Source organism: Theropithecus gelada, chromosome X (genome assembly GCF_003255815.1).
Source record: "Theropithecus gelada isolate Dixy chromosome X, Tgel_1.0, whole genome shotgun sequence".
Taxonomy (NCBI): Eukaryota; Metazoa; Chordata; class Mammalia; order Primates; family Cercopithecidae; genus Theropithecus; species Theropithecus gelada.
Window position 1 is genome coordinate 53,586,256 of NC_037689.1, and position 14,709 is coordinate 53,600,964.

A 14,709-nucleotide genomic window follows, 5' to 3' on the forward strand; every position below is an offset into this window, starting at 1 on the left:
TTGATCATTAACTATGACAAATTTAGCCATCTCATTCTTATTTTCACAGATCATGTTAGGAAGAAAGCTACAAAATGCCAGATTAACATTTCAAAACATATTTGAAAGTAATGAAGGGAAACTGATTCAGTTAGCAACGCTAAATAAAACAGACAATTCATACAGATGCTTTCCCTGTAAAATATTAAATAAACACTCAAAAATGTCAACTTTTAAAATTTAATAAACCAATCCCTAAGTTATTTCTCTGAGCAAAGTTTCTCCTTGACCGAAGCTCTGGTTTTTTGTATTTTTTTTTTTTTTTTTTTGAGGCGGAGTCTCGCTCTGTTGCCCAGGCCGGAGTGCAGTGGCCGGATCTCGGCTCACTGCAAGCTCCGCCTCCCGGATTTACGCCATTCTCCTGCCTCAGCCTCCTGAGTAGCTGGGACTACAGGCGCCCGCCACCTCGCCCGGCTAGTTTTTTGTATTTTTTAGTAGAGACGGGGTTTCACTGTGTTAGCCAGGATGGTCTCGATCTCCTGACCTCGTGATCCGCCCGTCTCGGCCTCCCAAAGTGCTGGGATTACATATGCAAATGTTTTTCGGATCAGAGCATGTACTTTTTCTAAGATGAGGGTGTTAAGTGGAATTATAAATAATGTTTCCTTCTCTCTCTGCCTCTCTCCTCCTTGTCCAAATGCCGAAATATATCAGGCTGTATAAAAGCAACTATTTTGTTTTGTCCCTGGCTTGTCAGTTACAAGTACAAATGCTGAGAATTGTTCAATTGGATCCACAAGAGTGCTAAAGCAGAAATGCTTGACTTACTTGCCATTGTTTCATCAGCTCTTTTACTCCCTTGGAGTCTTCTAGGAGCCTTTCCTTACGGGTAGCATCCTGTAGGACATTGGCAGTTGTTTCAGCTTCTGTAAGCCAGGCAAGAAACTTTTCCAGGTCCAGGGGGAACTGTTGCAGTAATCTATGAGTTTCTTCCAAAGCAGCCTCTTGCTCACTCACCCTGTGAAGGAACAAATGTTCAGATGCAGTTATTAAATATCAGAATGGTACACCTAGTGAACTCCACAAAAAGAGAAAGATGGAGGAACTAAACTGTAATATACCAACAATGGGGTGAGTTGTTGCTACAGCTCTTCCTTTAAGCAACAGCTATAATACTGTGCAGTCTATTTACTTTCATTTTTATTTAACCTAAAGGCATTTGTATGGGGGAAGGCATGAAATAATGACAATTACAGATTTCTATAAACCCCTCTCCACAGAGGAGTTATATATATATATATATATATATATATATATATATATATATATAAACATATGTGTATATATATGTGAAATATATATATATTTGAACATTTGCAAGTTCATTTGAAAGTTCAAAGTATCTTTTTTCAATTTTGTAGTTTTTGTTGGTCAATTTTGAAAGCTTATTTTTAATATACTGCCAAATTTGAGACTAACCTTTGTAGTTAAAACCCTAAAATCCCTGTACCATGCTTGTCTTTGATGCCGCTCTGAGGCAGAAAACAAGCATTTGATATGCAAGGAGAAAAGTCAAGAAAATACGAACCTAGAGTCAAAAGGAAAAGACTAGAGGAAAAGACAAAAAGAAGGGGATTGGAGGGCAAAGGAAGAAAGACTAACAAGTAGAGAAATAACATTTCATAGAAACTATCATTTTGTGCAAACTATCATTTTGCATGACTCCAGTTATACCTTTTGTATTATTTTTGTATTTAATTACCTGATCATACAACTGAGAACATTTTCCAAAATAAAAATGTTATGTGTAACATAAAAGAGTAGAGCCTTAAAACCAGGCAGATCTGAGTTCAATTCCCAATGTTCCTTACCAGTTATGTGATATGGCAAGTTACCTCTCTGATTCTCAGTTTCTCATCTGCAATATCTATTGCTGTGATGAGAATTAAAGTAGAAAATTCCTGTGAAGTTGAGTGCCCCACACGTTACACAGTTATACATTACAGTTACTCAAAAACGTTAGTTCCTTCTACCCATATCCCATTTCCCCATTCCTGTAATATTTTAAAAGGATGAAACAAACTCTTTCATGACAAAAACTCTAAAAATGTATTCATATTTTTGATCATATATATAATGCATGTATTGTGGATACATACACATATGCCCTCAGCAAATATCTATATAATAATAGCTTAGAAAGGAAAATTGCCTTAGGCATTAACAGTCCCATCGAAAAAGATTCAGGTAAACTTTGTCTGCAATGAGGAAATTAGTACTCTATTTAAATGTCTTATTTGCCTTCTATTACTACACAAACACTTTCTGGGATTAAACATAAGCTAAAAATGGATTTTAAAAAATTGAACACTTGAATATGATACCCATTGCTTGTTAAGATGTGATTGTCAATAATTATGCAAAACTGCAATTTATTTCAGCAGCAACTTTATCATGGGATGTGCAAACCAGGCAATAAACAACTGCTGCCGAGCCAGCGGCAGCAAAGCCCCCGGAAGAGCTGTTTATTCATCATGGGTGAGGTTTTTGCTGAGCACACAGTCTTCCACAGTGGAGTTTCAGTGCTCATACTGGATAAAAATCTTCCGTCTGCATTAACTGGTGGAGGGTAGAATAGGTTTATGAGGATGCAGCTACTGGAAAAAAAGTAAGCATTGCACTAAGCTATTTATCAACTCCTAAATAAACTTTAATACTGCACAGCTGAAAGGTAGTGTAGGCTTCTGGTTGGGCAAATAAATTAAACCTCGTGTAGTTCAAGGGCTAACGTGGACTGCCGGCTCCCTGTTTATCTAGTTTTCAGGCAAACTATCAACACAAAGAGAAATATCAAAATAGTCATTTATCTTTTTATTTATTACGGTTGAAAACTTCAGAACCATTGCAACAACTCCAAGAATCTCGATGTTACAATTGGGCATGCACCTTACAGTCTGAACCATGTGTAACTGCTGACAATTGACTGGGTTTGACCTACAAAAGTGGCAGTTTCATGCAGTTTGCATTAAGACTTACTCCATCTCCAGTGCAAAATTTGGAACAGAAATAGGCTGTCGCATTCCAGCATATCAATGCAGGGTTAGACATTTGACATATTTTCTAATGTAGTCCCATTTCAAACAAAATTTAAAAATATGAAATCTCCCATGGCAGAGTGAAACTTAGAGAATGTAATGTTGTGTATTTTATCAGCATCAGCTTCATGATGAGTTGCACTTGCTACATCTTAGCTCCTCTATCCTTAAACTAGAAATGCCGCTTACCCTCTGTTTCCAGAGGAAGTAACTAGTAAATAACTTTCCAAGAGTTATTTGCAAAATGCAATGCACATAAATCAGATGAAAGAGTTCTACCGAGACAATGCGATTTTCAGCCAAATCCTACCAGCAAGTTTGCTGCTTTGTAAATTAGGTCCTTAGGGAAGAACAGTAACTCTTTCAGGACAGTAAGGAACCATTTTCCTAAATGATACCCTTGTGGTCTGAAATATTGACAACATCAGGCTGAATATTTTCTAATTTGGAAAATACGTTAAAAATTCAATGGCAATAACAGCAGAAAATCTCCTCAAATGAGCTCCTTTACATGCCTCTTTAATAATAGGTAAGACTGTTGTTTCCTGCTTGTGTGCGGGTTTTACGGCTTCAACATTTCTCTCGGAATCTGTGTGTGTGTACATTGAATTCCTAAATTTTAATTGTGCCAGGTCTAGTCTAGAATTAGTTAAGAATACTTAATTTCCATATCTGTGCATTCAACATGTTCTAAATGTATCATATAGTTTTAAATTTTCCTGAACCATATGGGTTTAAATGGCTTATATGATAAATAAAATGTAAAAAATAAGAATCATAAAGAAAAAAAAGATATGTTTAGAAAAAAAACCCAAAGTCCTTGAATTAGATTTTTTTAAATTCCTTCTTCCAAGTTATCAAACCACAGGCCCTGGAGAAAATTTGCCTGAATTTTAAAAGTAACAATGACCAGATATTAGAAACTGTAATAATGCTTTGCAAACAGAATCTACTGTATTGGTTAAGTACTTTTTTTACATAACAAAGTTTTATAATCAGCTATTCCAGCTTTATGGTCCACAAAAATAGCTGAGAATTTGATGGAGTAAGGAATAATGTGATTTCAGAATGTTTTCATTCTATTCATAAGAGCACTGTGTACCGTTCTCAGTATGTAAATAAGGGCAGCCTGAAACAGTGTTCTCATAGTCCATGGACCAGCAGCACCAGCATCGTCTGAGAAGTTATTAGAAATGCAAATTCCCAGGCCTCAGCCTAGCCCCGCTGAATCAGAGACTCTGGGTAAAATCCAGCAAGCTGTGTTTTAACCAGCCTTCCAATATATGCTAAAGCTGGAGAATCACAGTTGCCAGAGACCAAATTTGAGAACGACTGGTGTAGTAGATGCTAAGCTGGGCTGCCCAGACCCCTTTTCAGGACTGAAATACTTCTGACCCCAGCTGCTGGTAGTGCTACTGGCTGATAGTCCTCAGCTGTTATCCCTATTTGAGAGGTGGCCTCAGCTAAAGAGAGGTGCCTAGCCCAAAGTTACCCACTATGTCCCCGAGATGGGCTGCACGTATTGGTTGATGAGAGAGTTGTGGGGTATGAAATCCTGGGTCCCTTGCTGCAACTCAGGACAATTCTGAAGGGCTATCCTACCTTCAGACTTCAGAGATCCTCCTGGGGAAGGCTAGGAAGGAGAGGCGGAGGGTTGATTGTGTTGTAGTCGTGACTGTATGGTAGCCCAGCTTCTCCTTCTGCCCAGTCTTGCTCCCGCGCCTTTCCTCCCTTCACAGGTGTTAATCCTGAGAGCACTCTCCAATAAAATTCCTTCATGCTAATCACTTTCTCAGAATCTGCTTTCTGGGAGAACCTGACCTCCTGAATTTTCACGCTGAACAAGGATTTTACAAATATACTTGCCTAAGAAATATATGTGGTCTCCAAAGGGAACAAGATGGAGGATTCTCACATGCAGTAATTGTGCCTGAATTGCTACTGCACTTTTGGTTGCCCTTTAAGGAAACCTATAGATAATGCAGGTTTGCATTAGCATCAGTTACAAGCAAGAATCTACTGAAGGAGCAGAGTGTTGGAGCTATAAAGCTTAGTGCAACCCTATACCTGCCAAACAAAGTGTTTATCCAGAGACAATTTTGCAGGAAGGTAAAGAATCACAGAAGGCATGTTTTCAGCACATCCATTTTCTTTTTAAGACCTGATGATCAATGAGACAATCAGATAAGTATATTCTGACCTGTCATTAGAACCCTACCCCTGCCACACACACACACGATGGTATTTCTGAATAAATCTCTAAGACTCCATTGAGTTGAATATCTTCAATTTCTTATCCCCAACATAATACATGAAAAGGAAAAAGGAAGGCAGATCTAATGTACAGCATGGAAGATAATTTTTAAAGCTAACATCGACATAACTCTTTATATGTTTTCAAACATATTCAGAGTTATTCTATCGTCACTTCATAAGATGTTTTCCATTTTTCTACCTACCTTCTTTTTCTTTGTATACTCAGCTGGTTATTGCATTCTCTGCCAATGGCTTTAAACTCGATACTTGTTACTTTCCAAGGTAAGCCTAAAGAGCTTAATTATTGTATAGACACTATTCTACTATTAGATATATGGATGAAAAATACTTTATCAGTGCATTATATTGTGGGATTCTAAGTGTGTAGGTATAACAGAAACAAATTGAGTATTTTTAGAAAAAGGCTCAATCTGATATGAAAGGTTATTTTGCCCAGGTTATTTTTAAAATGTGATAAACTAGGAATGTTCAAAGAACTCAGTCTTCTGCTAAATAACACTTTCACTATGCCCTGGCATTGTTATAGAGTAACCACATAAAATACTCTAAATCTTTCCTTCCTAGTTTATTTGCAATTTAGCCACTATAATTTCCTATGATATTTTAGGAGAAAGATTAAAGAACCATTATTTTGTTCCTTTTTTTCTGATGGGATATAGGTTAGAGACCTTAGTAGCACCTGGATGTAAGATCAAAATGATTCTTGCCATATCAACCACTACTCATAGAACCAGAGTTAATCTGAAGTTCAAATTTCCTGTAACCATAACAGTTCCTACTAGTTTGCTAGTAAATTGCATTTTGATTTTAAAACATAACTTTATATTGAATTGGTGAGGGGAAGTTAGAATTTTGTCACCTATGGATATACAGCACTTTGTAGAAAGGATTCCTTTTAATCGCTAGCAATTATATTAGTAATGTGCACTAATGAGAAGCATGAATCTAAGCAAAAACTGTAAATATTGCCTGACTAGTAGTCCATTCCTAGCAAAACCAACTCTGGTTTTATCTGTCTTTGGGCAACATCTACCTACAAATATGACTGGAGAAGGGTGGTGGCAATGAGAGAATGTTTGTCTTTTCTTCTCTGTTACGAAACTGTAAAGTGAGGAATATATGACATCATTTTAATTTAACTTCTGGTGCTTGCTTTTCATCCACAGCATGAGGAATAGCAGATCTAATGTACAGCATGGAAGATAATTTTTAAAGCTAACATCCACATAACACTTTATGTTTTCAAACATATTCAGAGTTATTCTATCATCACTTCATAAGATATTTTCCATTTTTGTACCTACCTTCTTTTTCTTTGTGTACTCAGCTGGATATTTCATTCTCTGCCAATGGCTTTAAACTTGATACAGATTATCTTTAATTTTAAACCTCATTCTTATTTCCACATGCCTACCAACATCTAATTCAATAATTCATCCATGCATCCATTCCATACCTATTGTGTACCAGGATCTGTGCCTGATGATGGTGACAGAAAATCCAATAATACCTGGACTTTGGCATTTAGCATATTCAAATCTAATAGAGGGTACAGATAGGTAAACACTTAACTAGAGTTACAATGTGATTAAGGCTATAAACCATCTGGAGTCCTTACCCCTAGCGCAAATGTAACATGTATCAGTCTGCATTCATAAACTTCTATCTCAATTTGCCAAACAAGTAATAAATATATCTTAAACATGTTTTACTCTTTCTATCAAAAGAGGTAGGGATCATCCAGCAAGGCTTTATCTCAAAATAGAGTGATAGATACTCAATAAAAGTTTGCCTAACTAATTTTCATAAAAATAAAAAAACCTTTTAGTACAGTACAGGCTTTTGCTGGTTTCATTTTAGGGCTGGAGAGACTGATTCTGAGAGAATTGTAATGATGCTCCCAAGGTTGTATACAAGTTAAGTGGCAGAGCTGGGGGTATAGCCCAAGTCTTGCATTCCAGAAAAGAAGTTTTTGTAACTCCAAAGATAGATATTGGAATACACTCCTCTCTGATATATTCATTGTACTAAAAGAAAGGCGCAAGGAAGATTATGTCACTGAATCCTGGTCTTCATTTTAGAGCACAAATTTAATTTTCTGTTACTGCCATATGCAGGGTCATTGAAACATACAAATACCTACATACAAGGGAACACATACATACAAGGCTATTCTCATATCCAAACTATTGCAGAAAAGATCTCACTGGTCTTTGCTTTAAAATAAAAATCCATTTTTAATGCAAATTTGCTAGTTTGCTGTTCACCAACATATGAATTAACGAGGTTTTCATCCCCTCTCTCTTGAGGTCTGGTACTAAATTACTCGAACTCTCCAGAGTTAATTGGAAACCATGACCTAAATGTTCCCAAAGTATTGCTGATTAGTTCTCAGAAAACTCATTCCCATCTTTCGTCACCCCAGACACCACAGGATGACTTTTTAACATGTGCAGTAGCAACACACTGGCATGAGAAATAGATTAATCCTCCAAAGATAAACCACAGCTTTGAAGCTATCTGTGTAAACTTCTTTCACTGATACTTTTTTTTTTTTAAACACACATATCACTTAGACTTTAGATAGTAAGAGAGTATAGGCATTATCAATCATATAAGAATTTTTTTTTTTTTTTTTTTTTGAGACATAGTCTTGTTCTGTCGCCCAGGCTGGAGTGCAGTGGTGTGGTCTTGGCTCACTGCAAGCTCCACCTCCCGGGTTCACGCCATTCTCCTGCCTCAGCCTCCCGAGTAGCTGGGACTACAGGCGCCCGCCACCATGCCCAGCTAATTTTTTGTATTTTTAGTTGAGACGGGGTTTCACTGTGTTAGCCAGGATGGTCTCGGTCTCCTGACATCGTGATCCGTCTGCCTCGGCCTCCCAAAGTGCTGGGATTATAGGTGTGAGCCACCGCATCCAGCCAAGAAATTTTGAAAGACACATTTCATCTCTCATTTTTTTACCCTTATGAATGTTTTTAAAATAGAGATTTGCAAATTTATCATTAGGGAAACAACCATAATTATACACTTTCCCTAAAACCATTAGTACTTTCCTGAAGAGACCTGCATTAGGAGACAGCAGTAGAAAATGTGTTTTCTACTTCACTTTGCATTACTCGTTTCATTTGATTTGTATTTCAACTCATAAATCACTGAAAAAAAATAGTTGATAAAGAAATGTATACAGTGTTATGAGCAGATGAAATACACATCTCTATACATACATATACTTTTTTCTTTCTTGAATTTTTAAAGAGATTAATACTCTTTAATACCTGTATTTTATATTTTTTTGCTGATACAATACCAAAAGGTACTATTTGGAGAGGTTGGGAGTAATGAATTACATTTGGTTTGGTTAATATACAGAGACTCAAAATATCCTTTTGGACATTTATACAACTGTAAAGGATCTTTAGAAAAAAATGCAGTTAATGCTACTTCCCAGATAATTACATGCTTAAATTTGTGTTGACCTATAGTTGGACACATTTCTGTTCTAAATAAATTCTCAATGATTTGTATAATGTGAATTTTTAAGTTGGTTTTGGTTACTTGTCGTGATAAACTCTTTAAAGATATATTTCCTAGTATTGATAAGCTAAGTAGCTTTTCTTCTCTTCTAAAAAGATTTGTTTAAAATAGTATAAAAACCAATTTAAAAGATGAGCCTAAGATCATCTCTTACAAACCTGATGAGATTGTGCAGTTATATATATCCTCATCCACAATAACTTAGAGCAAAACAGAATTGTAGCTTGTTAGTTGTTGATACATAATATTCAGAAGACAGCAAAGCAGGCAGGTTCAATTTTCTAATATCAAATGGCAAAAACACAACAGGTTCACTTTAAAAGAAAGAAGTGGCTAAAAACATATCAACAGATGAAATAAACTTATAGTAGAGTTCTGTCAGTGGAATTTGGAAATACGAACAATTTTATAACCCCGATCTCAATTCTGAATTATGATATCGAAATATTTGTGTCTTTTATTACCTAGTCTCTTACTCAGTACTCTCTCTTGTGGTTAACAATACACGTTTGAAAGGGACCTTTTAGCAAAGGACATGAACAGACCCTTTTTAAAAGAAAACATACATGCCGCCAACAAGCATATGAAAAAAAGCTCAACATCACTGATCATTGGAGAAATGCAAATCAAAACCACAAGGAGATACCATCACATACCAGTCAGAATGCCTATTATTAAAAAGTCAAAAATAACAGGTTCTGGCGAGGTTCCAGAGAAAAAGAAATGCTTATAAACTGTTGGTTATAGTGTATGTTATTTCAGTCATTGTGAAAACCAGTGTGGAGATTCTTCAGAGATCATGGATGGAGCTGGAGGCCATTGTCCTCAGCAAACTAATTCAGGAACAGAAAACCAAGTACTGCATGTTCTCACTTATTAGTGGGAGTTAAATGATGAGAACACATGGACACAGAGAGAAACAACAGTCATGGAAGCCTACTGGAGTGGGGAGGGTGGGAGGAGGGAGAGGATCAAGAAAAATATCTAATGTGTACTATGCTTAATACCTGGGTAACAAAATAATCGGTACAACAAACCCCCATGACATAAGTTTATCTATATAACAAACCTGCATATGTACTCCTGAACTTAAAATAAAAATTAAGAAAAAGCCCTTTTATATTCAACATTCATCGTTATAGCATCTTACACTAAAATAATGTTCTGCAGTTTTCAAGCTCCTTTGACAGGATCCACATCTCCTTTCATATTTTAAATAGCTTGATGAGGCTAATGAGGCAGGTTGTAATTATTATGAACAGTTTATAGATGAGAAACTTGACTTTCAGGGAGGCTGGGTGAGTTGCCAAAATAAATGACAAACCTTGAAACAATCTAGTCCACTGTACTATAAGCCATTACCTCTCAAGGTAGACTTTCCAATCTCCCTGTGAAGTAAATATAATGGATATTAATATGACACTATTCTCAAAAGCCCTTTGTTTTCTGTTATTATTATATGAATTAGGATTATGGGGTATTTGTGTATATATGTGTGAAAAGATAAATTATTATTCCTTTGCTTATCATCTTCATCTGTCATCTACGAGATATATTAAAATAAATACTAAACTTTGAACTCTAGGTAAGCTTGAGGATTTAGTTTAGAAAGAAGGCATTACAGGCATTAATCAAATATTTTAATTCTTATGAAATTATACAAAGTTATAGTACATACCATTTTGACCTTCTCTAAATGATACGTTAATAAATGTTGGTTAATAATACAGAGATTATCTAAATGTCTATGTATTTTGGGATATGTTTTACATAAAATTTCTAACATGAAAATAAAATACTTCATACATTGCTTTACGAGACATTTTACAGTAAAATAAATACATTTTAATAAAACCAATTGAACAATGAATTAATTTCTCAAAGTGACTTAGTTTAAGTAGATTCTAAAAGAACTGCCCTTCTAAATGTAAACCTATTTTAATGACTCAGATATGATTTACAAGACAAGATGTGGGATTACAAATAGCTTCAGCTAATTAAAAATTATGGAAATAAAGATTTAAATTTTCTTGCTTTCGTACTTTTAATTACCAGGGTGAAAAACTGCATTTAAAAGACCTAGATACTTTGAAATGTATTGATGGCCTTTTATAAGATCAATTAAAATTTATAAAGAACAGTCAAAAATTTAGGATTTATTTTTTTCAATTAGAAGTACAACAGGAAAGGAATGAATCTGAGGGTGCTTCTGGTTTTAAGAATCCTCTGACTTATGAATATACCACTTACTATAGTCTTGATATTCATCATCATTATCACCATTCATTATCCTCAACTCACTGTAAATTATTTGAGGGCAAAGATTCACACCACAGTTCCTGGCAATTTAATAGATACTCAATAAATTAAATTAAAATGAAAAAACCTACTATCAATAAGGTATACAGCCTCTAAAACTAAGGCCACAGGCCCTTGTTCTTAGAAATCTTAAAATTCTTTCTTGATGTGAATTTATTGAATAATAATTTATATTGACATAGAATTTTAAAGTTTAAACATTGCTTTCACGTATTTCAGTTGAACCTCATAATAATTTGAAAATATCAGCTTTGTTATAAAAAACTATTATTCAGTTACAACCAAGATGTTTAAAAATGAGAATGAGCAATTCCGTGCCCAAAATTGTGTTTTGCTTTGTAAATGTGCAGATATTCAATCTTTGGAATTTGTTTCTTTCATCAAATTTCATATTAGCCATGAAAGTGAAGGAGTAGACTATTTTACTGGGCAACACATTGTATTTAGCTGTCAATAACTGAGTTTCTGTTACTCTTCTTCCATGAAAGTTAACAAATTTTTTTTCTGAATTTTCAAAATGAACTTCTGCAAAAAATGTTATTTCAATACTTTTTAGGTGTATTAAAGAAACAGACGGCATACAAATAATAACTTCTGTCAAAATTAACCTGTTATTTTGGTAAATGTTCAGATTGCCTATAAGTTTGATCCTGGTCTTCAGACATGAAGTACCAAAAGTGCCTTAAAACTCATCCTGTCCAGACACCCATTTGGCTTCTGTCACCCAGCATACTCCTGCCCTCCCTGCTTTTTATCACCCATAAGTTTGACGGGCCTCCTCTCTGTAGTTCTACTCATGTTCTGTCAAAAACATCCAGTGTGTCAGGGTTGAGAACAGAAGCTTGTGACGTAGCACCAGAGATCTTCCATCACCACCTGACACTGGTCTATTAATCGACATCCTTTGTGTAAAATCATGAAGTGGCTTCTAAGCCATCCAATTTACCTTGCATCTAGCCAGTATTTCTCCAACTTATTCACAGGAATATAATGAAAGACTGTCAAATGCCCAGATGAAATGCAAATAGACTGCTGCATTTTGCTTACCTACTTTTCTAAAAATTTTTCAATGTAAAACATTATTTTTATCTCAATAATTTAGACAATATAGACTTATCTCTATATGCAGGTGTATCTGTGTTGTTTTACTAAATTAGCTCATCTCTTCAATAAATGGGTTCATACTTCTCTTATAGCCTCCATGTAAGTTGCATTTGGCATTTTAAATGCCTTGGACAGCTACAATCATATCTCTTATGATTTTTACATAAAATATAACTTCATTTATCAACAACTGGTTAGAGGGCAATTGATATAGCTATGTGGGGGGAAGGAGAATGGATGAGTGTTATCACGACCCTTTTATAGAGATCATGCCATTCAAGTGGTGAAAATAGATTATAATTGCAGTGATAATCACAGAATTTTAAAAGACTGGGCTAGACAATCTGGCAGGTCTGAAATGGTAATTTCATTTAGTCTTGTAAAAATGGCAACTGTATCACTCAGAAATAGGTTGGGTGCTCCGAAAATATTGCTATTGCAGTAATTCACAAATCAGTTTTTGTCTGGAAAAAAATTTAACCAAATTATACAGACCACAAAAAAAGAAGCATTCTAGAAATTGAGGGAGGACATTTGACTATCACAGTAATTGAAGAGTGTTACTATAATAGCATTCTGTGAAGAAGGAGTGAAGATGGTAAACTTCTTGTACAACAAAGAACTCTCCCAAGTCTGACAGCACTTTGGAATATCCCACTGGACATGCATGTGTGTGGAAACCCTGTTTATAAACACCTAAACCTGGAATGTAACTCAATTTTACATGTAAACATAAGATATTTTCCTCACAGTTTTAAGACATTGAATTTTTCAGCCATGCAACTAACTGCCACAACAATCCAAGAAAAAAATTTATTTCATGGTGTTAGGAATTTTGCCAGGAGTTGTTCAGCACTTTGGAAAATTACGCTACGGATGACCAATGCCCCTCATGGTCTTTGAGTCTCCATACAACACAATGGTGTCTTTCTGCATTTGATCATACTGCATTCATAGTCTCATGATCTAAAAACTTCACTTGTGTTCCAGTATGATCCTGCCTGAATAACTGCATACTAAAATACATATTGTTTTATTATAAATGACTCTTATTTCTCTTTAAAATAGAGTCAGGGCTTCGTTTACACTATTGCCTGTATAAGTAGGGTATGTTGTCTACATATTTTGGCTTACAATAGTAAAGAAGGCATTACAAAGTATTTGTTATTTAAAAAAGAAAAGAGGGGTAGCATTGGGTCTGAGAAGTTTGAAAACCACTGATACAGAGCCACTGGGAAATCTCAAAGTTTATTATGCTGAAAATTAATAGAATTTTTCAGGAAAGAATGAGGATGTGCTCCCTCCCTGTGTATCCAATCTCTGATCCCTACAGCTCCATAGAGAATGAAATAGCATTTTAAAAATTGCTCTCTTCTACAACCAGCTGTGACTATCGGTGAACCAGAGGTCTACTTCATATACGAACCTGAATTAAAAACAGCCAGCCCTTGAGTCAGTTCAGAGCCCACATTCTTGATTACATTTGACACAATAATCATCATCATATCTTAAGACTCAAATCAGCCTGACAGTGCTCAACTCAGGGCTGCTTCTCCCAATTAGCTGAAAATTGCAGCCCAGCTCATCTCCTAGGGAATACGTTTACGTTTACAATTTTGCTATGGCAAAAAGGCAGCAAACACACTGGAAGGAGCAAATCAGCTTTTTAAATTTTACACTAACTATTTTAAGTTTACCTAAGTCTGGTAAACCTGTTTTGACAAGAATGACAATGAGGAAGCTGTTTTTGCTATGATTTTTAAAAAAACTGTACAAAGTTTAAGATAACTAGAGTTTGGACTAGAAGGGGAAAATAAATACACAATGTGAATATTTTTACAAGTTATTTGTCAAATGAAAGCTTTTAGAAGAAACAGCCTTTCTTTGGTAAATGGTACATTAAAATAATTTGCAATTAATAGACAGGTAAATGTAATTTGAAAACAAAAAGTGAATAAATGTCAAGGTCCTAGGAAATATTTTCCAATAATATGCTAACACGATAACTCCATGTCCATGTGACATAGTGTTATTCTGTGTATCTGGTTCAAAATTATTTCTCTCCTATATTTCTGGGGGGTGGAATAACCAAGAACATTTTTGTGCATTTTGTTTCCTCAATTATGATACCTTTCTATGCAGATCAGGACAGTTTGCACACACTATGGGAAAAATGGAAACTGACAAGGTAACCATACTTCATGGTGGCTGTGCTGAAGATCTGCTCAGATAACAGTGTCCTTACGTGCTGTCTTCTAAGCGGTTGACAGTGCAGACATGGAAGAGAAATATGCAGATGGGAAAACATGAATCTAGAAAAGTGGGAAAAATACTGAGGAGCAGGAGACCTGGAAAAGTAAGACAATTCTAGAGTGGGCTGAGATAGAAGACATGTTGT

At 35.4% G+C, this 14,709-nt stretch overlaps 1 protein-coding gene across 1 annotated transcript in view; it reads right to left on the bottom strand.

Annotated features, from left to right (window-relative positions):
• DMD (dystrophin) overlaps window positions 1-14,709 on the bottom strand; it is a 2,044,437-nt gene that overhangs the window by 504,114 nt on the left and 1,525,614 nt on the right. Inside the window, exon 54 of the mRNA XM_025371836.1 lies at window positions 808-997. Within this exon, the coding sequence (XP_025227621.1) occupies window positions 808-997 (190 nt within the window). The remainder of the gene's footprint in view (window positions 1-807; window positions 998-14,709) is intronic.